Source organism: Rhinolophus ferrumequinum, chromosome 8 (genome assembly GCF_004115265.2).
Source record: "Rhinolophus ferrumequinum isolate MPI-CBG mRhiFer1 chromosome 8, mRhiFer1_v1.p, whole genome shotgun sequence".
In the NCBI taxonomy this organism is placed as follows: Eukaryota; Metazoa; Chordata; class Mammalia; order Chiroptera; family Rhinolophidae; genus Rhinolophus; species Rhinolophus ferrumequinum.
In genome coordinates this window covers 68,905,622-68,932,652 of record NC_046291.1, presented here as the reverse complement: position 1 = coordinate 68,932,652, position 27,031 = coordinate 68,905,622, and the positions used below count along the sequence as shown (strand labels likewise).

The 27,031-nt window shown below is 38.7% G+C and overlaps 1 protein-coding gene across 1 annotated transcript in view; it reads right to left on the bottom strand.

Annotated features, from left to right (window-relative positions):
• Nucleotides 1–1,221: 1,221 nt before the first annotated feature.
• Nucleotides 1,222–27,031, bottom strand: part of NEB (nebulin) — a 190,269-nt gene continuing 164,459 nt past the window's right edge. The window contains 24 exon segments of the mRNA XM_033111682.1: nt 1,222–2,002; nt 4,142–4,248; nt 4,566–4,697; nt 5,615–5,707; nt 6,020–6,203; nt 6,310–6,417; nt 7,299–7,391; nt 7,713–7,805; nt 8,097–8,189; nt 9,868–9,960; nt 10,536–10,628; nt 11,217–11,309; nt 12,276–12,368; nt 14,266–14,358; nt 15,331–15,423; nt 15,923–16,015; nt 18,194–18,286; nt 19,329–19,421; nt 20,069–20,173; nt 20,669–20,773; nt 24,061–24,165; nt 24,951–25,064; nt 25,661–25,771; nt 26,197–26,307. Coding sequence (XP_032967573.1) covers nt 1,829–2,002; nt 4,142–4,248; nt 4,566–4,697; nt 5,615–5,707; nt 6,020–6,203; nt 6,310–6,417; nt 7,299–7,391; nt 7,713–7,805; nt 8,097–8,189; nt 9,868–9,960; nt 10,536–10,628; nt 11,217–11,309; nt 12,276–12,368; nt 14,266–14,358; nt 15,331–15,423; nt 15,923–16,015; nt 18,194–18,286; nt 19,329–19,421; nt 20,069–20,173; nt 20,669–20,773; nt 24,061–24,165; nt 24,951–25,064; nt 25,661–25,771; nt 26,197–26,307 — 2,565 coding nt within the window. The 3' untranslated portion in view covers nt 1,222–1,828.

Here is a 27,031-nt window from a genome sequence, read left to right as displayed (position 1 = left end):
TGAGTCATCTAGAGACGTTCTTGAACTCCTTTATTACCTTGAACATGACAGTAATATCTAGTCACTGAGGTTCTGTGCCGCCTTCGGTCCTGTGAGTCGGTGGTGCTCTAGATACATACTAAGGACTTGCCCAGTGTCATTGGACTGAAAAATGGGGACCCAAACAGATGGCTTGGAAGTTGGATGAACAGGAATGCTTGAACACTAGATATTGTCAGTGTTTTAAGGCGTGTCAATTGTGATTAGTTTTTAAGCAATGTGACCAATAGGATAACTTGAAGGTAATGGGAGGAGGGCATTTGTGGGGTAGAGATGGAACGAGATTAACCAAGAGTTGATAACTTGAGGCTGGGAGGTGAGTATAGTAGGATTCTCTATATTTGTATATGTTGAAACAAAGCTTTTTGGTAAAAACAAACAAAAAAAACACCTAGAATTAGTTAAATGTGTCTTAATTTTCTTTGTATAGCAACTATCAAGTGTGCTTTGGCAGCCTTATAAAGTGAATAGGAAATTTAAAAACTAAAACATTCATTGTAACAGACTATACTTTGGGTGTGCCCCAAAATTTAGGGTGACATCTCCAGCCCACCAGGGGATTGCTGCCCAGCTTTACCTGGGGTTTTAACCCAGTTTAAAGGAACCCAGATTGAAGACTTGGGAGGGGGAGAGTGGCTCTCTCCCACAATTAGGATGCTTGGGTCTGTTAAGTCCCATAAGGACACCGACTGTCGTCTTGTTCATCACCTGACTCCAGACCTAGCATGTGGTCTGGTCATTCACAAGCGTGCACTCCCTGAGTCTCAGACACACATGGAGAAGTCTGAGGACAGCGGTATTACCACAGCTCTAAAGTAACGTGGACAGATCTTTTGCTTTTCAGAAAGGATATTCTGTAAACTTAAGCATTAATCCACTATTGGTTGGCACTTTGCCCCCTACTGCCAACCCACTGGATACAGATGAGAAAGGTCCCCTGAAGTTAGGATTGGATCCTACAAATGTTTCTAAAACTATACACTGAGCCATAAGGGAAGCTTGCTGAGCACAAGTATGGGTAGAGCTTTGAGAAAGTCTACACTTGGGCATTTTTAACAGTATGTTTTTTTAAAGTTTTTTTTTTTTAGTGAAGTCCAGTGTAAAGCATTTGCTTTACTGAAATTTTTTATATGTAGATCTTAAAACTATTGAAAATAAAGAAGGCTTATTCCATCAGTGGTGTTTGTTGCAGAATTATAGATTTTATTAGTTGCTTATCATCAGTTTATATCGACTATCACCTTTATAACTTCAGAACTGGATTAGAAATAAAAGCATCAGCATTCAGTAAGCAAGGAAAAGGTGAACATCTGTGCCATTTTTCTCAAATGTGTTTAACATGTTCAGAATTCTTTGTTTTAGCAAAGAAATAATGTTAAACATTTTCATAATAGAGAAACACTGGGTTGAGAAAACAACAATATAACATGGCAGAAACTTTTTAAAATGTCTATTCTGAAATTAAACATTTTAAAACCTAAAGTAAAATTTGATAATGACAATTTAAAAAATAATGACCCAATGGGTTTAATGGCTTCTTGTTTCATGTGCAAGTCCAAAAAATAATGAAGTAAGCCAGTTTAATGGTTAGCGATGCTAACTCTTTTTTTACTGAAGAATTGCTTAGGTTGATCTAGAAAGAAATGAAGGGATGGTGCAACCATAAATCATATTGACACAGAAAAACCATTAGGCAGCTGCAGAACTTGAGTACTAGTAGCGTCTACGCTGACTGACACTGCCGGCAGGATCGGTAGGTCCTGTGGACAGGCGCAATGCTCTGAGATGCCTAAAGAGCTTCCACGTAGTTGGCTGGCAGCATGCCAGTCCTGCCAGTCCTCTGCACGGTGCCGTACATCCAGCCTTCGTCAATCGCTTGGACATTCACGATGGCGTCTCCGTCTTTGAAGGACACCTCATCTGCATCAGCGGCCATATAGTCGTACATGGCACGGAAGATTTTCTATTTGTGAGGATGGGGAAAAGGGGAAAGTTATATTCGATTTGCAACAATTAACCTGAACCCCTCATCGGAAGGTTTCTGAAGACGTGCTCCGTACATTTAAGTTGCACAAGAGAATGTGCACCCACCACCAAGAAAGTAAAAAGACAACTCACAGACAGGAGAAAATACTTGCACATCGTATATCTGATAAGGGATTACTATCCAGAACATAGAAAGAACTACAATTTAACACTGAAGAAAGAAAGGGATGGAGGGCAGAGGACCTGAATTCTCCAAAAAGACAAGACGAAGAGCCAACGAGCACATGTAATAAAAAGGAATAAAGCTGCAACATCATTAGTCACCAGAGAAATGCAAATCAAAACCACACTGAAATACCACTTCACATACCAGAATGGTGAGAATCAAAAAGACAGACAATAACAGGTGTTTGGGAAGGATGTGGGGGAAATTGGAACCTTGTAAACTGCTGGTGGAGGTTTGAAATGTGCAGCTATTTTGGGAAAGTTCTTCCCTTGTTAAACAGTTACCATATGACCTAGCAATTCCACTCCTAGGTGTGTGTGTGTGTGTGTGTACACATCCAAGAGGAATGAAAACACAATAACAATATTCATAGCAGCATTATTCATGACAGCCAAAAAATGGAAACAACTCAAATGCCCATCAAGATGAATGAATACAGAAAAGGTGGTATTTCCATACAATAGAATATATTTGGTAATAAAAAGGAATAAAGTACTGATATATGATACAATATGGATGAACCTCAAAACATTAAGTAGAAGCCAGTGACAAAAGACCACAAATACTGTGTGACTTCATTTATGCAAGATGTCAGTATATAGAGACAGAAAGTACCGTTAGTGGGTGCCTGCGTTGCGGAGGGCGGAGGGAGAAGCTCAGGACGGGGAGGGACTGCAGGTGGTACAAACTTTTTTTAGGGTGATGGAAATGTCTAAGGTTATGGTGATGTTGAATAACTGCAATGAACTAAAAATTATTGGAATTGTACACTTCAAATGATGAACTTAATATTATAATGTTAATAATATATTCATAAAACCACATATTTGTGTCTGTGTGAAAGAGGAATGTACTTATTTTCCATCTGGCCTTTTTCCCTTCTTTTGAGGAGGTCGGTTTTGTCTTTTGGAGAAGAATTTGAAAAACCATAACAACATTGCAGATAGCTCTCATTTTGGGAATTTGGGAGCAAACCAGTTGTATGCTGTAGTATTTTACAATTTTTGGTTTTTCCTGCTGATTTGTAATCCTTTTAGGATCCATTTTCGGACTTTATCTTTTAAAAAATCTATTGCCATGCTAAGTCCTTGTTTAATTATAATAGTTTTATATATGTTTTGCTCTAACACGGTTAAGTCCTTTCCTATTGTCATTTTCAAAATTTACTTGGTGATTTTTGCATCTTTACTCTTTCAAATAAATATTAGGAATAACATACAAATTTTTTTAAAAATGCTATTGGGATTTTGATTGGAATTGCCTTGAATTTATGGATTTGTTTTAGGGGAAACGACAACTTTACCAGGTTCCCTTCCCAAAATATAATGGGTCTCAATCTTTATTCAGATTTTCATTTATGTCCTTTAGTAAGGATAGTTTTCTTCATAAAAAGTTCATTTCAATCCTAAAGAATTATGTTTTTGTGATATTATGAATAAGATCCAGGTCTTAAACAGAGTTTTAAAGTATTCTGGGGCGTTGCAAACATGATTTGACTTAACTCTTCAATATATGTTAATTGGGGAGGTCTAAGATGTGACATGTTTATATTTGTGCCGTGTGTGTGTGTGTGTGTGTGTGTGTGTGTGTGTATTCTTGAAGAATGATTCCAAGCAGAAAATGTTTAATTTATGATAGTGAGTGGGGTCAAATATCCCAAACTAATCATTTGCCTTAGTTTTTTGTTTGTTTTAAATCACTGAATAATGCTTTGTAATTGGTTTGAGTTTAGTAACGAAGGTTTTCGGGTATTACTATTAACCTAAGATGTGTAGAGCATTATATAAAGTAGAAGGTTTGGTTAAAAAAAACAAAACAGAATATCTATAATGATTTTTGCACCTATCAGAAAATGAGCCTAATTTGGAAAGTTCTTGCCCGTTTACTTACTCCTGCAGTGGACGGGTGAGATGGGATGGAGGATACCGTGGTCTGCTGGGTGGCGACTGAAGATGACCGCTGTTGTGGGAGCTCGGTGGTTTTGGCATGTTTGTAAGCTGAACGGAAGGAAACGAAGAGTTTATAAGAAGAAACCATGGCTAGACGTCCTTTAATGTGCGTTTAGCAGTTGAGCAATACTATCTTTTCCCCTAACTTAAAAAGAATGATTTCCAAGAAAGGAAGAATGAAAATGGAGCATCTAACTCATGTACCTCTCTCCACAATTCTAGCCTTTTCTCGTTAGAAGAAAGAATCCAGATTTTTTTGGGGGGTAGGGGATGGGGCGGGAGGGGGTTGTTACTCAAAGCATCTCTTATAGTAACCGCTGGGGAGCTGGCCGGCCGTGGCTGGCAGTCCGCGCCATCCCGCGTACCTGCTGAGGTCGCGGAGAAGAAGACGCCGCCGTCGCTGTAGGAGGACAGGTGCTCAGACTTCTCCTCGCCTCCGTTGACGCTCAGCCCGCTGGCCGATCGCGACTGCTCGCGGCTCCGGCGCTGGGCTTGCGCTGGGGAAGGTGAGATTGTGAGACGGAGCAGAGATGAAACTTCCACGGCCGTGACGCCTGACCGTAACTGAATCTCAGTTGGTTACTGTTTGTTTGTTACCAAGCACAGTCTTCAGTACATTTCCATGGAAGAAAGCCTCAAAGCTCTTACGATATACAGTGTCATCCTCATTTTCCAGAGAAGAGTTTTAAGTAAATTATGGAAGGGCAGATAACAGTTAAGTGATACAGCCAATCCTTGAGATGACTCCTTCCCTCTACCCACCTTGCCCATTTTCCTGGCTCACTAAAAATGAACAGATAGTAATATTTACATTCAAACTCCACCTTCGACATCTCCAGAAAGTCTTCCCTCACTTCCAAATAGGTTTAGGTGCCCTTCCTCTGTGTTCCCACAATCCGTATGCAGACCTTTAAAATTGCACTGTGAGGGTCGTAACCACTGATTTACTCATCTCTTCATCAGTCGACTAGAGTAGAAATCCTTTGAGGAGAGGCATTACATACTGTTTTCCTTTTTAACATGAATAGAAGGCATGAAGGCATGCAGTCTCTTCTGTTGTCGCTTCCTTGACATAAGACAGCTCCGAAAGTTGCTAAAGGTCAAATCTATTCTCTTCCCTTTGCCTATGTATTCTTTTTCATTATTTCTCCAATAGAAAGATCTACTACCTTTTTTTCTTTAGGAAAAAAAAATAATGATGATGGGTTCTGAAGGAGATTTAGACTGAGACAGTGAAACAATCTTTCCCTAACTTGAACTTGTCTAGAAAATGAGTTTGGCCCGCTCGTCAAGGAGGTGTTTTTATGCTGAATGGACAACTCAGGGAATTGAAAATTTCAGAGACTGAAAGCCATCAACTCTAGCCCACCAAATGGTGACATTTTTGTCATGAGCCTTCTGTGGCATAACATACCATTAATCATGTGTAAGCTTCGAGATTGAATGTTGTCTTCTGCTGGGTCGTAGTCAAAAACTGAGCCAGGATTAGTACGCCAGACGCGTAAACCTGAAAGTGAGATTCAGGATCAGAACAGACTTGGTGTTCAATAACTTGGACACCAAGGTACAAATTGAACTGCAGGAGGACGGAATAAGACTAATGTAGCTTAGGGTCTAGCCATGTCTTCTCAGAGGAGATAAAGCATAAGGTAGAAGAGATGGCAGCTTTGCAAACTGTGACATAAATAAAGGTTTTCTTTCACACCTACCGAAAACACAGATTGAGGTTCTCTATCCTTTGCCTTGCTGTATACATATGTCACTTATGTTCTTCTACCCCCTTAACTTAAAGTTGATTTTGCTCCCAGGGCCCAAATACCTGTAATAATCTCCTGATCCTGGTCATTCCGTTTTTGTTCCATTTCTACCACTTTTCTCTGAATCCCTCGGTAGTTAATGTCACTGAAGTCCTGTGTGTTCTTCTTTACTCGTTCAGTGATAGGGTCTGTCACCACTGGTGTGAAGCAACCCTTGTGTTTCTCAAAGTCTTCATGATATTTCACCTGAAATTTCATGAAGTAGCTTTGTGAAACTATGATGGTGGGATCATTTCCTTTTTCACGTGTTCCCACAGGTCAGCCAGCCAATCCTAAAGAATCCCTGACTCACCGATGAGATGTTGCGTTGGGTCTCCCTCACCCGTCTCATCTCTGGGGTGTCCAAGACATAGGCAGCTCTGCCTTGTATTTGTTTCCGGAAGCTATCAGAATAAAGAACCTGATGGAGGAGAGACCATGAATGAATGAATACAGGTCATTGTACTGTCCTGATTCTGAAGCCTCAAAACCTTTCCAACAGATGGAGATGAAAGGAGCCAGGGAGGGAAACTGGAGTCAACTGAAAGGACCCAGCAAAACCCATGACTAACATGAGGAAGGACGAGCAGGGCTCGCATCTGGAGAGAAAGGATTTGACTTTGAAAATACAACTTTCATTTTCAAAGAAGAAGGAAGGGGCGCTGTATAATTTTGAAAGAAAGGGAAAGAAAGAAGTCTTTTGAATTTTCTGGGAATTGTATGTAGCACCAGTACCATTATATTGATTGAATGGTATTTGGTACTAAATGTGATACTGACGTTTGAAAGACCTATCTTTTAAAACAAGTGATCATTTTTCATAGGGTTATGTCCAGATTGCATAAACCAATATGCGAATACAGAAATCAAAATCCTCCAGACATGAGAAACATCAAAACCAAAGAAGGCATCCATTTTAGAGTATTGCCCGTTTCCTAGAGTACCTTAAAAAACCTTAAAAAGAGAGCTGACGATTGAGGATGTTAGGAGGTCAATTTGTTACAGATGGTTACAGAAGACTACCTCACAGTAAAGTAAAAGCCTCAGGAAGGAAACATCGCCAAGTAACTTGTTATGTCTTAGTATGATCATTTGGAATTTAAAAGCACAGTTGTGTTAATTTTAGTATCAATTTTCGGTTGAATAAGAAAGTGCATATTTTTATGGTGTTAAAATGTTATTTTCCCTCCCATTTTTCATTTTAGTGTGTTTTTCAGTTGAATGAGAAAAGCACGTTTTTATGATGTTAAAATGTTATTGTCCAAGTTGTTGCATTCCTCTTTTTTTAGTCCTAGAAAATACCGAGCTAATGTTTTCTTGGTTGCGCTTAGCTCTCTCCATCTCTGGAGTGACAGGTGTCGGAGTTGCTTTTCTCATGTTTTCTTTGTACAATACCTAGAGGAGCCAAGAGAGCATCCAGATGTCAGAGAGCAGAAAACCAGTTCTGAAACCATCATGTAGCTGGTGTTATCACTCAATTATATCACACTCTATAGGAAACACCTCAGGAAGATAAAGCCATTACAATGTTATTGTATAAAGCAAAAGATGAAGAGAGAAGTAAAATCAGTTTGGGCTGGAGGGGTTGGTGTGTTGTTTTTAAGTAGGTAAAGAAGAATTTTAATAAACAAGTTTTGGGAAAACTGTGAGATAAATTAGTGGTATAACCAAGGCTTGTTAAAAATGTAACAATCTCTTTTTTCTTCTCTGAAATACCGAGCTAAAGTTTTCTTGATTGCGTTTGACTCTTTCCATCTCAGGAGTCAAGGGTGTGGGGGTCGCTTTCCCCAGGTTCTCTTTGTATAATACCTGTGAGATACAAAGTTGGACCTGAGAGTCACCAGGAGGCAATTTCCAGGCTATTAAATATCACACAATTTGGGGGCGAAAACTCCATGTTTAATCTATTACCATTAGTGAGAACAGCTCTCAAAGAAGAAAGCTTTAAAAACAGTTAATGGCAACGGTAAGTGTCATTTAGAGGAGATTCTAAAAAACTGGCATTTTGTTTGTCTTTAACCTGGGGTGGAGTTAGGAGGAGGCCAAACTGCAGGGGTTACTTTGCATAATTAAAAGCACTTTCGTTTCTCAAGACAATACCGAGCTAATGTTCTCTTGATTGCGTTTGACTCTCTGCATCTCTGGAGTGACAGGGGTTGGGGTGGCTTTTCCCACATTTTCTTTGTACAAAACCTATGCGAATCCAATGGATCCAAAAAGCCAAAAAGAAAAAAAGAATTACAGTTACCAAAAGATTCAATGGAACAGAGAATTTGTTAGGAGGGCAGGGTGCTAAACCATTTGGGCAATGAGGTTAGATGGAAAGAAACACAATATGCTTCTAAAGGTAATTGATATAGTTACAAGACACACATTTCCGGGGTAGGACCCTGCGAGACAGAACTGCAGTGTGCCCCAAAGAGATGAGGACCTCCTTCTTGCTACCCTAGTCTGTGAAATGCAAGCACCTGTCAGATCATCCAAACAGGACTTAGAGGCTTGGATTTGAATACCAACGAGAAGGTTGAGGCTGCTCCTAACTAAACAACGAGGGACCAGAACTTTCGCGGCATTTAAACTCATATAGACACATCCGTGAAATCGTGGGCCGTCAAACAAGCAAAAGATTTCTCCTCCCTCTTTTCCTTGCTATTATCTGTGTTCTGCCTCTTGCGTTGCAGTAGAACAGCAAACTTCTCAGTAGGAAACATTGTCAGCAATTACATTACGATCATGATAAATCAACAAAACATATAGTCATGACAAATCTTCAACCTCAGTGTCTCCCCTCAGTGTCATTCTCGGGGATGGGAGGTTTTGGAAATGCCATTCAAGAGGAAGACTTCTGTTAAAATGGTGGTTCTCAAAGTGGGGCCCCTGGACAGCAAGGTTAGCATCACCTGAGAACTTGCTAGCAATGCACATTTTCTGTCCCCACATGGGACTTAATAGAATGAGAAACAGTGGGGGCAGGCAGGACCCGGTAATCCGGTTTAACAAACCCTCCAGGTGGTTCCGCTGCACTCTGGAGGTTTAGAAACACTACCTTCAACTATTTAGAGAAACCTGGAGACAGTGCTAACATGAAGGGCCACAAGCTCCTTCATTCCGTAAGCTAAAGTCACCTCGACACAAACCCCAACCCCGGGGGAACATATGTATATCACATATATATGTATATTACATATTACAACATATGTAATATCACAGAGCACAGGCTTATAGAATGGTTTACTAAGTTAACAGTTGAAGACCATAATAAAGACAAAGGAACAAAAAGAACTAAAATGGGTAAAACAAACACAGTTCTAGCGATGCCTTCCTTTTTTAAGTAAATTGATAATCATTTGCCCAAACGACTACTGGATCTCAATTTATGTCATTATTCCTGAAGGAGAGGATCAGGGGTTATTTTTCCCAAGGTCTCTTCATCCATGTCTGACCGGGTAGATTAGAACGTAAAGTCATAGGCACAAAAACACAGCAAACTCACAACACCAATGTTCCAGAAAGAGCCCCGTTATACCTACTATGCCACCCCCACCCCAAATATCATGAGTATGTAAAACGAAGAGACCTTGGGGGTAGTGGATAGAGAGTCAGTTTGGGGAGATATGAGCAAAACAATGTTTTATTGGAAAATCTGTCACTTCCTGATATTAGAATTTTAAATTATGGATTAAAGCAATCTTGTTATTATGGAGTTAAGGCTAGGAGCAGCTCTATAGGAAAAAAAGGATAAATGTGATCAAGAAATTCACAAAATTTAAGTTGTCTTTAAAAAGCAGGATTAATATGTATTATTTGAAATCATTAAAGAAGTAGTTTTTGTTTTGTTTTGTTTTTTAATTTAATTTTCTTCCCAAAGTACCGAGCTAATGTTTTCTTGATTGTGTTTGACTCTCTCCATCTCTGGAGTGACAGGTAAAGGGGTTCCCTTGCCCATGCTTTCTTTGTATAACACCTGTAGGATGAGAAAGCATCCAGAAAAACAACCATAAGTAACATTTCACTTGTGAGATTTTTAAAGGTGAGTTCAACTTTGTTGTTACCAAAAGACACACAAGTCCAAGAAGCTAGGAGTTATATACTGATAAGATGCCACAAACTACTTTAATGACAGCCATTCTTGGGAGGGGGAGACACTCTCCAGGGCGCCAAGGACCTCAGCTGCTGGGAAAAGGCTGTCAGAGTTATTCGTGTTATTTTTTCATGTCTATGACAACGGTGCCTCCTAAACAATCACGTGAGGATTTAAGATTGTTAGATTTCGGTTTTGTTGTTATCTAAGCAAACTAAAAGACAAGTAGTTTTTAGAAAAATATTTTAAAATACCAGATGGAATAGAAATCAGAATTAACTGAAATTAAAAAAAACACCAGTAGTATCGTAGAAACACAGAAGTATGTATGTCCTTTAGCTCAGTGAGGTATATTAGAAGCAAAGGAAGGGGAAGTGGGTTTTAAAAAAAGAAATGTTTAGTATCAATTTAATTATGAGGTTAAACGACATCTTCTTTTCCCTTTCTCTACAAAGTACCGAGCTAATGTTTTCTTGATTGTGTTTGACTCTCTCCATCTCTGGAGTGACAGGTAAAGGGGTTCCCTTGCCCATGCTTTCTTTGTATAACACCTGTAGGATGAGAAAGCATCCAGAAAAACAACCATAAGTAACAATTCATTTGTTGTGAGATTTTAAAGGTGAGTTCAACTTCTTGTTACCAAAAGACACAGTAGTCCCTAGAAGCCAGGAGTTATATACTGACAAAATGCCACAAACTACTTTAATGACAGCCATTCTTGGGAGGGGGAGACACTCTCTAGGGTGCCAAGGACCTCAGCTGCTGGGAAAAGGCTGTCAGAGTTATTCGTGTTATTTTTTCATGTCTATTACAACGGTGCCTCCTAAACAATCACGTGAGGATTTAAGATTGTTAGATTTCAGTTTTGTTGTTATCCAAGCAAACGAAAAGACAAGTGGTTTTTTAAAAAAAAAAATTTTTTTTAAATACCAGATGGGATAGAAATCTATTAACCGAAATTAAAAAAATAGAACTTATAGCAGTATCATAGAAATGCAAACGTATGTATGTTCTTTAGCTAAGTGAGGGATATTAGAAGCAAAGGAAGGGGGAGTGGGTTTTAAAAAAGATAAAATGTTTATTATCAATTTAATTATGAGGTTAAATGGCATCTACTATTCCCTTTCTCTCCAAAATACCGAGCTAATGTTTTCTTGATTGTGTTTGACTCTCTGCATCTCAGGAGTGATGGAGATTGGAGTTCCCGTCCCCAGGTTTTCTTTGTATAGAACCTGTGTAATAAGAAAGCATTCAGAACACAAAGAGCCATCAGCCATTTTCCCCCTCTGAGGAGCACCTGGAAATCAAGGGCAAAGAGGAGGAGGGTTAGTTAGAGACAGGGAAATTCCACAAGCTTCTAGATCCAACCTGTGTGAGCCTACAGACATCCTGAAAAGCAAGGGAATGCAGGAAAGAGCAGCGAAAACTAAGAGACAGGAAAGGAACGTTTTATTATTTGTGTTGTTTGAGTTAATCTCTGCAGGGCTGAGCAATGGGGAGAGACCACCACGAAAAGGAACAATTAGACCTTCCCCACTTGTTATGAGGAGGGGGAAAAATAAAAACGGCAAGAGACAGAGTGAATGAAGGAAGTTATTTTTGATTTGGAAATGTTATTAATAAACCATGTAAGGATAGATGGGTTTTATAAACATTGCAAACATGTATGTACAGATTTTCTTTTGTTGACTTTCAAAAGAAGTCCAAGTATTTAATTTTTAGTTTGGGTGAACATATTGGGAAGAATTAATTATTTTTAAGGCAAATGGAGAGCAATGACAAGATGCAAGGAAAAAAGAAAGAAACTTGAAAATATCTGTGCAAGTATCAGTGGGGACAGAGGAGTTTAGAATAGTAAATAAGACCAACAGTCTGATTGTTGCAGAATAAATTTTTGTAAGCTTACGTTCAGATCAAATTTGCCAAAGCAGGATAAATGTGGGTGCTTAGACGTTGAGAATGTTATGCTTTTAAAGGCTGGCATATAATACTGAACACTTTTTTTTTTAAGTCAAGTGATTATATTAATGTTTAATCAAAATGGGGAAACTAATCATAGGAAATGGCAGCGTTAAGTTGCGAAAAAGATGTGTCAAAGTTTTTACTGGGATAAGTTGATTAGATTTTAAAATATAGCCATTAATACTTTTAAAACATTTTAAAAATAGCTAAGGGATTTTTTTTTCTCTTTTAAATACCGAACTACAGTTTTCTTGATTGTGTTTGACTCTCTCCATCTCTGGAGTGATGGGAATCGGGATTCCTTTCCCGAGGTTCTCTTTATACAACACCTGTATGACACAAGAAAGCATCCAGAAAAAACAAGAGCAGTTAACACAGCCCTTTCCTGTATCTTGTAGGGAACCTAGTATGAGACCACAGACATCAAACAGAAAAAGACAAATTCACCAAGTTAACTTGTGTTTTCAAGCACAGATCTGGATGAGAATACACTCCATAGTTCCTTAGCTAAATCGCCATTTGATATTCAAAATTTAGTCTAACTCATATATTAAATGTTTCTTTCCTGTATCAGGAAATAAGGAAAAAAAATAGAAATACTAATTTCATAAAGGCACCAAAATGCTTCGTGTACAATAGAAAGATTATTTTTAAATTAGGTTGGCAAATACATATTTTCCTTAAACAGAACATCTGTTTCACAGAATACCAGATATTTAAAACCCCGGGCCAAATCTATGCAATATGGCAAAATTGGTCTTTGCTGAGTAAACTCAAGGTATAGAGGTAGTCAAGTCTAAAAGTCAATGTTTTAAAACATAGACTTGTTTATTTCCCATGGTATCATAAAGATTCTATGCACTGGACAATTTTGCCTAAATGCAACTGTGTAAAAATTACAAATCGTTTTGAAAGAAAGAAAGGAAGGAAGGAAGGAAGGAAGGAAGGAAGGAAGGAAGGAAGGAAGGAAGGAAGGAAGGAAGGAAGGAAAAGGAAGGAAGGAAGGAAGGAAGGAAGGAAGGAAGGAAGGAAGGAAGGAAGAAAGAAAGAAAGAAAGAAAGAAAGAAAGAAAGAAGAAAGAAAGAAAGAAATTGTCCAGGATTATCAAGGTTATTAAGATTTCAAATAGATATAAATAATATATAGAAGAAAATAATAAAAATAATTTTGAAAATTAATGCAAACCTTTCCAAAAGAAGGGATAATAATAATAATAAACCCAAAGGGAAAACAGTAATTATAACATTCCAATTGTAATATTAACTTATATTGAAAATTTAACAAATTGAAAGGTTGTTAGTGAATAGTAATCAAAAACAAAGGAAAACAGAAAAAACTGAAGACAGTGGGACCAAAGAAAGTTACTGATCTAATTATGTGAAAGAATCAAAATTTAAGAAAATATTTAAGTTAAAAAGACAATTTTTGAAGACAATTAAAGACAATTTAACACAATTAGAAAACATTTTGGGTCAAACTTCCCTCCCTCCCCCCCCAAAAAAAAAATCCAGCTAAGTTTTCCTAGTGACATTTGATTACATCTGATTCAGATTTTTAGATCTGAATCTAAGATCTTAGAAGTTTCACAGGCTCTTTGAGGATTATAGAGGTTTTCAGCAACAATGTTAACACAAGAGAAAATAACATTAAATATAAGCTTATAATCTGATTTTTATATTTTAAGAAAAAATCAGAAGGTCTGGATTTCTATCCATGGAATGGCTTGTTGAGGACAAGTACCAAGATAAAATTGCTTTGGATCCCAATACTGAGCTGCTTTCTTCCCCACCATTTTCTGTTCATCCAGATAGGATCTGTGTGAAGGGAACCCCTGTTCCAAGCAAGAGCCACTATTTCTACATGTGGCCTCCACCCTGTGTCTTTTCTTGCAGAAAGATCAAATAAAAACGTTCCAAATAAATAAATAGCTACAGTATTTGGGGTTTTGGGGGACATCAATTAACTTCAAAAGTCCCAGTAGTAACATAAAAGGTGAAACAAGAAGGAAAGGAACCAATTAAAAGTTTTAAGGGACTATTATAGAAAGCATAAAACATTAGAATCAAATGGTGGTTAAAGATCTGGAATACAGGATTCAGTAGATGAGATTCTAAAACAAGGGTTTGTTAAATTGATTATTTTAAAGGGACTCATAGAGAGAAGTTTGGTTTTATAGAAAGTTATTATCATTTTAATATGGAGTTAAAGGAGCTTTCTGGCAGATACCGAGCTAAAGTTTTCTTGATTGCGTTTGACTCTCTCCATCTCAGGAGTGACAGGTAGGGGGGTCCCCTTGCTCAAATTCTCTTTGTACAAAATCTGTGTGCACAAAACCAACAATCAAATCAGCCTGGACTCATCTTTTAAGTAACCGTAGCCTTTAAAATAATCTCTAAAATTATCCTTCTTTGTTTTCATAATTATGTAAAATAGGCCTACATAATTTTTTAAGAAACAGAACAACTATAGACCACCTTTGGACATTTAGTCACACACAGTATGATGTCTGTAAGTGACATTAATATAGACACAGCTGCCAGGCTGCAGGCAGGAGTCACTTATTTACATAGGTCTTCTCTCAAGGAAAGACTAGGCCTTATCAAATAGCATTCAAATTAACTGAAACTAATACCCATAATGAGTTGTCGGTAACTCTAAATTAGGGAACGGGGGTCTTAGAGTAATAAAAAAAATAAATATTAAAAGCTAAATAAATATTAGCTTTCAATGATCCTGAAACTATTCCAAAGGAAAGTTCAATTATATCTTGCATGGTATGCAACAATAGCTGAGTCAAGGAAATTTGTATTTCTGAGTTACTATGAATTGCTACATTATCTTTTGAATGAAAATGTTTAAAATCACATTCTTTTAAGAAAAGCTGCAAACACAGACAACAAACACATCAAACAGAGCCAGAATAAATACCAATAAAATTCTAATCAACATTGACCTCTTGAAGGGGTGTTAGATACTACTTTTGACATGTGCCACACCAGTTAGAAATACCTACTGCTATTCCAGGAGGGTCTGAGGAGGGAGACACTGAAGATTATAGGCATTTAAGGAAAGTGATCAATAGCTATGTTTTAGGGAAAACACAGTTAAAAGTTCACACCAGAACTAAATACTAAATTAGATTTGCATTGAAATCTGACGTAATATTTGGTATCATTTTCATTATACAAATTTAGTAATTTTATAGGAAGAAAAATCAGATGTTTGTAATGTGTTAAAATATTATTTTAAATAGGAATTAAGGGATTTTATTTTTTGTCCCCTAAGAAATACCGAGCTAAAGTTCTCTTGATTGCGTTTGACTCTCTCCATCTCTGGAGTGATAGGTGTTGGGGTTCCTTTCCCCAAATTTTCTTTGTACAAAACCTGTGAGATACAAGAAAGTACCCAGAAGACATTCAAAACAAGCGCAAAGATTAAGGAAGGGAGAAATTTAAAGGCAGGGGTGTGTGTGAGGGGACAGTTTTTAGTGAATAATATTTAGTAAAAATAGTGCTTTTACTTTTTACTGCACAATTTTAATGAACTCTACAATGCTAATTCTGAGAATGAAAAAATACGATAGAAAGCATTGAGTTATAGGAGAGGAGTAAAATGATGAGGAATCTTGTGTTAATTTTACTAACAGTATTTCACATCTAAGTACTCACACTTGTGAGTTGCTGAAAGTGTTAAAGTACCATCAGAAAAGTGAGTCACTTTATATAAATAAGTCCAGATGGTTTTGGTCAGGTAATAACGCACACCCACACAGAGACACACACAAAATTGTTATGAAGATGTTACTTTTTTAAAAAGGATGATGGGTTATTCTGGTAATTTTTTTAATGGGAAATGGAGTTTCTTATTTATTATTTATAAATACCGAGCTAAAGTTCTCTTGATTGCGTTTGACCCTCTCAATCTCGGGAGTGACAGTGGTTGGAATGCCTGTTCCCAAGTTTTCTTTGTACATGACCTGTAGGAGATAATTAAAATACCCAAAAAGGTAAAATGACCACAAATCCTTTGGATTACAGCTACAGGTGTGTTATTTGGTGGAAACTCATAAACAACAATCTCGCTTTCAAACATGACACTCAAGGAAGAAGAGAGAGCAATGCTACGAATATTTATGTTCTCTTTTCAAAAGTTGTAATTTTCACTACTTTGAAAATTGAGCACTAAATTATGAATTTTCTATAGTAAACACTTAATACATTCCTAAAATGCATTAAACAGTAGTAATGAATTCAACAATGAGGAAAATTTCTCCATTTTATAACATCTAGTATTAGTGTCTTCAACATAGTAGGTCCACAATAAATCTGTTGTATGTAAAATATGTTGCTTGGTTTAAATTTTTCTAATCACGTGATACTCCATTCCTTCAGAGTTATTGAGAATTTTCTGTCTGTCCTGTATTTTCTACTGAAAATTCCCAGCTGGCCGTTCGTCTGTAAGTACCCCTGATGTGAGGAGACACATAATTTATTTTTTCAGGAAGAAGAGCATCTTTTCCTGAAATTTTTACTGGTGATTGATGGATCATGCAAATTGGTGTTTTTCTAACTGGGGGATGTCCCTATTTGTTAGGGGTAGTATCAAAGGACTGTACATTTTAATGAAGAGTAAAGAACTCCCTGAACCTCTAGGCTCTTTCCCTCTGAATGGTAAGAATTTTTAGGCTAAAAGAATAAATGTACTCTTTTTAAGTGGATAGATTCTATGGCGTACTACAGCCTGGGGTAGGAGCACCACGAAGAACATAGGAATTTGTGTCACAGATGAATTTCTGAAATCACTGACAAACTAGTGTTGACATCTTTGTTTTGCTAGGAAACTTTTAAGGATCATTAAAAATCTACTGTCTTCGTACAAACTTGTGTTTCTTTACCCAGCCAGGCAGCAGAACTGATCGTGAAGAGCAGAACACAACAAAATCAGAGAAAGACAGGAACTTGAAATCAAAGGCGACAACGGAGCTAAGGGCCTGTTTTCGTGGATTAGTGGACACAAAACTCTAAATGAAGTTTGTATCACTAGAAAGCCAGAGGGTGGGCAGGGAGTGAAAAGGGAATGAGGTTAAATAATGTGAATGACATAAAAGACCAATAACAAGTGCCTTCTAATGGAAATTAAATGACGAGTTCAGGCCTTCAGGGACCAGGAAAATCTCTAAGAACAAGGTCTTCAGCTTTTATTGGCCACAAACTATTTCCCAAACTTCACACAGTCTCTTGCTAGTAGCTAGAATTGCTTAGAATCTGCTTACGAATGAGAAACTGTGTATTTGTGTGTGTGTGTGTGTGTGTGCACGGGCGCGTGTGCACTACTCATACACATACTGGGAAACGGGTCCCTTCCCAGTGTGGGTTAGCTGGACACAGGATCAGGAGAAATGTGGACTTAACCTGATTATTTCAGGCATGGAGGACACCCCCCACGCACCCTCTCCACCACACACACACACACATACCACACACTGAGCACAGGTGCCTGAAATTCCTGTTAGATGCTTAATATATAATATACCCTTGTGGGTACATGACAGCCAGCACCTTAAACATGCACTGCATTTATCAGGAAAGAGCGGACAATACAGGGCAAGAAATCTTGAAAGGGACGGGAGGAGGCTGCAGAGACATCACAAGTCTACCTAGGGTCTTCTGGATGGTAAAGAATGTCCTGAGATATCACACACATGCAGATAGAGAGATGATAGATAGATAGATAGATAGATGATAGATAGACAGATAGATAGATAGATAGATAGATAGATAGATAGATACAGATATATGGATATGTGGATATGGGCATATAAAAATGTATTTTATATTACTTCTATGTTTATAGGTACATGCTTTGTTGACTAACTTGAGATCACCCCAATAACCTAATTACTGCTGTTGGAATATTTTACGTTAGGAACTGTAGGTGTGACAATTCATCAAGAAGCCTTGATTTTGTGAAGACAAATGTATCTTACATACTTTTGCAAACTGCAGTGCCCCTCTCAGGACCGAGGGAAGGTTCACACCATCCCCAGGGCATGGAAAGCCCTGAGTAGAGGGAACAAGGGGTGAGATCCTGGAGCTAGGTAGCAATTGGGAGGGGGCTGGTTGCACAAATTCATGCTGAGCACATGGGCTACTACCGAGCTAATGTGCTTCTGCGTCTCCTTGACACGTTTTACTTCCGGCAGGTCAGGGATGGGGGTTCCTTGTCCAATTGCTTCCTTATACTTCACCTGCAGATATAAAAAGGGAACATGTACATGTGTTTCATTAGTAGTCCCACAATTTTTGAAACCACAATGAAATCACAGAAGCTGTATACTTCGTTTGAATGGGGCCACATTCTGATATTGGGTCAGAGGGGAACAATGCCAGGAACAAGCACACTTGGTCTCTCTCTTGTCTCTTTGCGGGCAGGGGTCCACACTTCAGTTGCAGCCCCTGTCTTTCCTGTGCCCTCTGATGTTTTTATACCCAACAGCTCATTGGACAAGGAGAGATACATTGACATACATATATCCAGGAAGGCTGATTCTTTGACTCTAACATATGCATTCTACTTCCTTACAGGTGCCTGAGTCTCGCCTTGACCAAACCTTAGTCAGTTTCCTCTGAATCCTCCTCCCTACTAGGCCTCGATTTTTGGACTTAACTGTCCATCTTTGCATTGCCCAGTTTTACCAAGAGTCCTGCTAAGTCAGTTGAACCAGAATGCTCCACCCTCTATATCTCATCACCCTCGATATCTGACCAAATTCCTCATCCCCAACCACCCCTCAAGTGAAGTCTAATCAAATCACCCTTCCTAAAGCAAGAATCCCGTGAAGTGGGTTTAGCCACATGCCTCCTTACCCTTGATGTTTTCTCTGAGTACTTTTCTATCCACTGATTCTCTCCCCACTCACCCCAACTCCCATCCCCTGCTATAAGTTCTCACTTTTCCTTGTTGTATTTGAAATTGAGTCTAGTTCTATATAGATCTTTCTCCTATATTGCAATAGTCCCGAATAAAATGTGGTGTTTTTTTTCCCCACTACTTTAACCATCATGCAGGTTTGGTTTGCTCTGACACAGGTCTCTCCATTTTCCCTATCTAACCTCCCCTCTTGAAAACTGCCACAACACTGCACTATGTGAAGGCCCTAAACACAGACAACAACTTTAGCAACTTAAGCTGCTTCTAGTGACAAATGTTTTGAGTGCAGCCCGAGAACAGGTGAAATATCAAAAGGAGGCAGAAAACATTGAAAATGAGTCCACGGAGGGCGTCTTTACCGAGCTAATGTGGTCCTGTGTTTGCTTCACTCTCATCATCTCAGGTGTCTTTCCAATTGCTGTTCCTGGTGAGAGGTCCTCTTTGTATAAAACCTGGACATTCAGAATCAGAGCAGTGTTACAAAGAAGAAAGAAAAACCCAGCAATTCCTGGAGAAAGACTAGGAAACATGGCTTCTGTGAAAACAGGACACTAGAGAATGTTTTTAGGCAAGTGCTGGAGTATGTGACGTCTTCCACGTCAGCCTCCATAACTCAAACATACAACATGGGTCACTTTCCAGATTTTGAGATTTCTTTTAAGATTCTCATACTGTATTAATACGGAATGAGAAAAAAAAACAACAGAAAATGTTGATTTAAAAAGACCACACTTATACAAAACACAAAATCCATTAAAGAAATGTGAAGTCAGTTGTTTTGGGGAGGGATAATAAAAGAAATCATAATGTCAAAAAGAAATCCATCTTCCTGGAGCAAGGCAACATATGTTACTGCTCTGGGATTTAAAAATTGTAAAGAAAGAAAAGTTACTTTGTTAGCAGATTTAAGTTGTTATTCAAATGGTCTCTGGAGTGACTATTTTAGAGCAAAGTATGGGGAATTTTAACAAATAATGGCTGATATTAACTGGAGAGGTTAGATGTTAATTGTCTGAATCAACGTGAGGCTATTATATTTTTAAAGAGGAGAATGGAATTATTAGGTTAGCATTAAATGGAAAATAAATAATAAATATACCGAGCTGAAATTCTTTTGATTTTCTTTAACACGCAGTATTTCTGGCGTGTCTTGAACAACTGTAATTTTTCCTTTACTGTTTTTAAGGTCACACTGGTATTGGAGCTATGAAGAAAAGTAAACATCTTGTTAAGATTTCAACATTGTTTTATTTATTTTTAATTCTAGACAGTGTGAAGGAGGTTAAAATCCTATGTTTTAAAAAATGTCTATGCTACAGTAATCACGGTGTGACAGCCAAAGAGAAATTCTTTAATAAGACTTTTGTGGACAAACTAATTTTTAAAAACCCTAAAACTTATCATGTGTTAAATTAGGTTTTTAAAAAATGTATCCCTCGCCTAGAATGAACTTTGAAAAAGACAGAGTTGCCACTCATGGAAAATGCTGGTAGTTCATATTCAGGGACAGGAAGCCACCAACAAAGTGACAGAGGGTCTTTCATGCTGTGGTTTGGGATTGAAATCTGAGGTGAGCCTGGAGGGTGGGAGATGTGGGGGACTGCTCCACGTCCCCAGTGCAGGTGAGGTACCAAAGCCTCCCCGCCCTGCCTCATCCCAGCTATCAGTGGGCTGTGTCGTCGATTCAATACAAACTTACGAGGCTGAAGTTCTTTTGGTTCTCCCGAACTCTCTGCATTTCTGGGGTGTCCAAAACTGTTTCGTAATATGACATGCTTTTCTCTGCATCTTCCTTGTACTTTTTCTGGGAATAGATTCCAAAAATCAGGATGGAGAACACCACAGGGATATGAACCAATGCGACCTAAAATAGCCCTTTCTGCTCAGCAGAGGGCAAGTCCTTTGTATTTTCTTGGCTGTTGAAGGATGTTAGGGAGTTGTACAGCAGAACCCTCTTGGTGAGTGAGTACCAGTGCCTGGGCCCGAAGAGAACTGAGCCCAGGTATTTAACAGGATCCACTTTCACCACAAAGCTGGCAGAGGGAGGCATTTGTTGGCTGTTCCACGAGAGGGAGGTGACAGCCAGCAAGGGTCCTGGCAGGGAGGGAGATGGGGCCTCCTACAGTGAACTGGATGTGGAAGGGTGAAATTTCATAGATTAATAATGTAATTAAACTTAGCTAGTTCGCAGTTTGAGCCATCCTGATATTCAGGTGTCTCCTCTTTGTTTCTCTTCCCACTGATTAACTGAAGAACTCTGCTCTCTTTCTCAAGGCTACCCAGACCCTGTTAATTAACAAACATCCTAACCTGAACAGGGCAGCTTCTTTAATCCTCAGACACCCAGACAGATGTCAGGACCCAAGATCACAACTCCCTAGCTTTTTCACAACTCCTAGCAGTTTTTCCGCAGACGGCTATGGACAATGAGATTTAAGATGACTCTAAGACAGACCTGAGGCCTCAGAAGACCCTGGGAGACGACTTCTCGGCTATTAGCCCTCAGGTCTGCTGTCCTTTGTTCTTTCCCATTTACCTGCCTGTAAAACCTCTTAATCATTTTGGCTGGGGGAAGGTGTTTTTTTAAGACATGAGTCTGCCGTCTTCCCTAGCTGCCAGCATCTAGAGTAAAGGACGCTTTTCTCCTCACCAACCCTTGTCACTCTAGTGTTTTGGACTCTTCAGGCAGCCAGCGGCACCAAACCTGAGTTCAGTAACAGATGGAGCCAGACTATTTAATAGGCAGGTGGAGAGAAGTGAGAGGGTTGAGAGTCATCAACAAGGCCTCCCCAAACTCACCTTAGCTGGTGATAAGGATATTTTTGCTCAGTCATGAGCGGGTGTGGTCGGGCCTGCTGACGACAGGAATGAGCAGGCCGGCAGACCCAGCAGGCTTTTCTAGTGCACAGCTCTGACATTGCAGAAACTGGCCTGGCAGGACTGGTGGCTCTACTATTACTAAACTGACCTGGGGCCATCACCACGATCAAATTAACTGGCCCACCAAGTGGCCAAGGATAGCTCTGAGCCAGCCATCACTTTTCTTGGGCTTTCCAACCCCTGCACAGACTGGTTGCAGAGACGGCCCACAGTGGGTGCTTTTCTCCCAGACACCTATGCAATCAATCCCCCACGACTAAACTAATCACCGACTAAACTAACCATGTCCAGTTTTAAAAAGCGAAAGACTTTGCCTTAGGGCCTGATTTTTCTTCTATTGCTTGTCACCAGGTCCTTCCACTTTTCTCTCTAGCTTATGTGTATTTAGTTCTAGTTTCTGCCACTTTTAGAGGACTTTTGTAAGGGGATAAAATGATTCTATGTCTCTTTATCTATCTAAATATTATTATATACAAATTACATTTATAAGTGTTGAAAAATTTAATCTACTCAAAGACAACAAACAAGAATCAGTTTCAACCAATAAGAGATTTCAGCTTGGATTTTGTTTGTCTAACAGGAAGCTAGTTAAAGCAAAGATTTCTGGATTTCCTTGGGGTGGGGGAGTGAGTCACCTGAATGACTTCTTAGTTATGTAAATATAAGGCAAAGAGTTCTCATTGTTTTGAGAAAGAATAGAACCAGTCCTCCTTTTCTTTAAAAAAAAATCTTTTTTTTTTTAAAGGTTAAGCAGAAGCTGTTTTAACTGGTGTGTAGACTTCGTGTTATTCACGAAGAGGGGCGATCAGTCTGCACATGGAACTGGGAGTTATCCTGAGAGGCGGGCGTCCCAGACTTCCTGGCATGAAGAAGTATTCAGAATATGATCCCGCATTTGTGGGTCAGCTCACACTGCTTGCCTTCACCCCCAAGTGTGAGGTTTAGAAGTTACAAAATAAAAACTCGCCAGTGGAAACCAAGAAGCAATTTTGTGGAAAAGCACAAGCACCTTTCCATCACTCCAGAAAATACTGATCTGCACTGGGAAGGAAGTAATCTGCCTGGCCATATTTTAGGCCTTGGGGAACTAGCCCAGGAGAGGTCTAAGAGGGCAGAATAAGTGAATGAATCCTTCCCTGGAAAAGGTCTGCGTACTGAGGTTTTCTTTAAAGATTAACAAGGTCACAAGGCAGGTTATTTGACCGGTGAGCCTCTCACAGCCCCAGAAATGTTGTTGGCCTTCCTGGCTCCCCCAACAACACGGTACTCTGGGGCTCATATAATGTTGGTAACAAAATTCTTCCCCACATGTCATCCCCCAAATAAAAGGTTCATTTCTCACATTTGAATATATCTGCTTCCTAATTAAGCCACTCTCTGGTGATAACTATATTTTTCATGTCTAACTTTATAATATAAAATTATATGTTGCTCATAAAGGGTTTATATTCATGATGCCTCCAACCTGATTGTCATTAAGAGCTCGTCTGTGAAGATGAAAAACAAAACAAAAAAGAAATAAAACAGATTTCCAGAGCCTACATCAGACCTACTAGCTTCAAAATTCCAGGGTGGGGCCAGGAAAATCTACAGTTCCACGTGCTTATCTACTGCTTTAGAACTCTCTGATCAGAAGGCAAGCAAAAATTCTAACTTGGGTCTACTCAACTAAATTGCAGATCCCTGATATCATTGAAGATTAAAACAAATGACGGCATATCCTGGTGTATGCATGACAGCCTACATTTCTTCATCTCCCTGTTTCTGAGACAATGGAGAGTTTGTTATTTACCGCGGGAGGGACAGGTTAGATTGTGTGGTTACTGTTGATGGCATAACCTCCATCTCGTTAAAAAAATTAATCATCCAAATGTGGACTGTCTACTTTGTTTCTTCTAGACTGAACACCATTTTTTTTTTAACACAAATTTTATATCCACATTGTAAGAGGCTTTACATGTTAGGATATTGATTCATTCATTATGGGTGGCACCATGTAAGAGTTCTTCAGTACCTTAAAACTCTCTCATAAAATCTATTTTAATTCTGATGCAGAAATCTCAACTTTGACTCAAACTTGCATCATAGATGAATCTCTTCTTTTTCATGGGGCCAACTTGTAATTTGAAAGAACCAACTTTGGTATTAGTGGAAAGAGTTTTGTTCTTCATGATTTCGGTCAGTGAGTGATACTCTGATGCATGTCCTTACCTGGCTTGAAAGGTTCTTGACTTGCTGGGCATGAATGATCTCTGGAGTATCAACCACAGAAGTGAAATTGGCTTTTTCCATTTCTGCTGATTGCTTATACTTAATCTGTAAAAAGACACCCAACAATTGGATAAATGTTTATAATGTGCACAATATTTGTTGGTTTAGTTTGATTAAGAGGTGATCAATACTTCTTTTCCAAAAAGATTCATTCATTTGCCATTTAACTGACATTTTTTCCTATTGTGTTTATAGCTTTATACTAAGGAGTAAGATTCAGAAAAAAAGGTTGATTCCTAGCAGTTTAAAAACTTACTCTCTAGTTGAGCCTGGGTGCAGAGGAAGGTAGAAGGGAGAGATAAAGGGAAAGGAGAGAGATAATAAACAGATAGTAAGGCATGGATTGTTTACAAACATAAGAGCTGGGAGCAGGACAAATAAGCAACAGACCCTTACTAATTAGTATTAGACAATGTAGGATGCCTAAAAATTGTGTTTTAAACTTAGGCCTTGCAAGGAGGGAAAGAAAGAACTCCAAAAACATGCTAAGCAAGGAATTCTTGGTGCCAAGTGAGGAGTGTATTCACTAAGAAACAAGGCCTGGGATGTCGGAGTCGCTCCCAGCTCCAGGCAGGTATTTGGTTCCCCAACTTCTGCCCTTTGCTCTGAACATCTCTGTGGCTATAGGCTCGGAAAGGCCGATGGAAGCAGGCCTGGCAAAGGGTTCCTGATCCTTTTGTTAGAATGGATTCCACCAGGTAGATGCTTACGAATGCCACAAACGCATTTGATTCTCATTGACCAACAAGTAAGATAATAGAAGGACAACATCATGTCACTGTAATCACAGGTACTTTTCTGAAAGATTGATATGAAGTAGTAACACTGACCTGACTGGCAATATCAGTAGCATTTCTGGCCCTCAAAAAGTCGGGGGTTTCATTGGCCATGGCATTCAGGCCTCTTCCTTTGACTTCCAGCTCGAGGTCTTTCTTATATTCTTTCTATAGTAGCATTAAAAGAAAGTTAGCTAACTTCCACGATGAGGTAATAAATGTACAGAGTGAATATAAAGCCACGTAACAGACCACCTTAGTTGCAAGTGTTCACCTTCACCGTTCCCTACGATAGGATGGAGTGGTAACCACTGAAGCCCATTTTAGGAAACGTGACTCAACGTAAGGCCTCCTTTGGACCAGTTTAGCATCCTCTATTTTGAAAATTAAACTATAAAGGGAATTTTAAATCTGGTTTGGTACACAACTAGGATTAAACTTAGGTGCATACCACTCCAGTGTGGTGTGTTTATTTAAACGAGCACACCACTTGGATCAAGGTTAAATCAAATAATATTAGATAACAGGTTATGACAGTGATAGCTACTGTAGATACTGGCTGTTATACTATCAACTTATTAGAAATTAAGATATTTTTTATTTAATGGTAATAATCATGTTGGATATGGAATTTGAAAATCTAAAACTCTCTTCCCATGTGTGGTGTGTGTGTGTGTGTGTGTGTGTGTGTGTGTGTGTGTAACCTGGCTAGAAAGGAGAGGACGCTGTGTTAACTCAGTGCATGCACTTGGCTGTGGGCCCACCTCGTTGAGGATTTGAGTGGCGTTCTTTGCTCTTAGCATGTCGGGTGTATCTTCCATTTCACTGAGTCCCTTCCCACGGATGCTTTCCTCTAGATCTTTTCTGTACTCTTTCTATATCACAAAATAAAAGCAACAATGCTGACAAGAAAGCCTGGATTGTTCCTCTCAGGTAAAGAGCCAAGAAACCACAAGATAAAATTAAAAAAAACCTCCCAATTTTGAACAGTTACAATTTTAAGTAAAGAAAGTTATGAACAAATGAGTTAGGGTATAACCTTCATCAATTAATATTAAACATCCAATAAAAAACTAGAAATTAATAGAATGGTAAGGTAAGAACATTTTATCAGGTATTCGGTTAAAAAATTAGAAGAATAAACACGGGTAATATATTAGGTGGTAGTACCAAATGTGAACCCAACTTAAAACCCACAAAGTTAGGTGGTGGTGAAAAATGGTAGAACAAACACATTGATGAGTGGCATTAGTGCAATTATTTGGATCAAGAGGGAAAGAAAAGACCAACTGAGTACTACCTCGCTGGCTATTTTGGTTGCATATTTGACATGCAATAAAGCTGGTGTGACCTCCAGGCCAGTCAGGTTTCTGCCTTTGATGGACTCTTCATATTCTTTCTTATATTCTTTCTAATGTGAGTAGGAAGGAAAGACAGGTTAACAAAGAACCTTTATTACAATTTATTGCTCAATCCTAGGTAGAAAAAATATTACAACATTTTCTTTCTATGTATGGCTTCTTAACTTGATCACAGTTCTACTAATGGTCATACATTTGAAACACGTCTGATTGTTCTGGAAATATTTTGTCTAGAGCAAATGGCCCCAAGGAAATGCAGAGGTTGAGAAGCCTTTGATGGGCCCTGCATTTAGCAGTCCAAAGCCCATGGTGGGTGGGTCTGTGCAGAGGGGGCTTTTCATTCATCAAAGAAAAATTCATATGATATTCAATATAATTTGTTTCAGTGTCAGGAGTAGTTTGCTATGTTCTAATTCTATGAAAATGATTGTCTAACACTGTGACTGGTTGGCTCTCTAAGAGGAAAGACCAATGTGCCATCAAGATTCTAAATTCACTGTCATCTCTCCTGATATTTTTCTTAAGGCAACAAAAGATTCTACTTCTGAATTAGACGTAAGTGACACAAGAGAAAAAACAAACAAACTAAAAAACAACCTAGAAGAAGCAGAGCCTGAGGGTACCAAATGCAAACTTGGCCCTTTTCATAATCATGACCTATTATCTTAACTCACTGAACAGATAAAATAGACAAAATTATTTTTAAATGGTTCTGCTTACATTTCTAAAATAGGAGATAGGGCATCTTGACTTTCAATGTTTTGATAAACATTT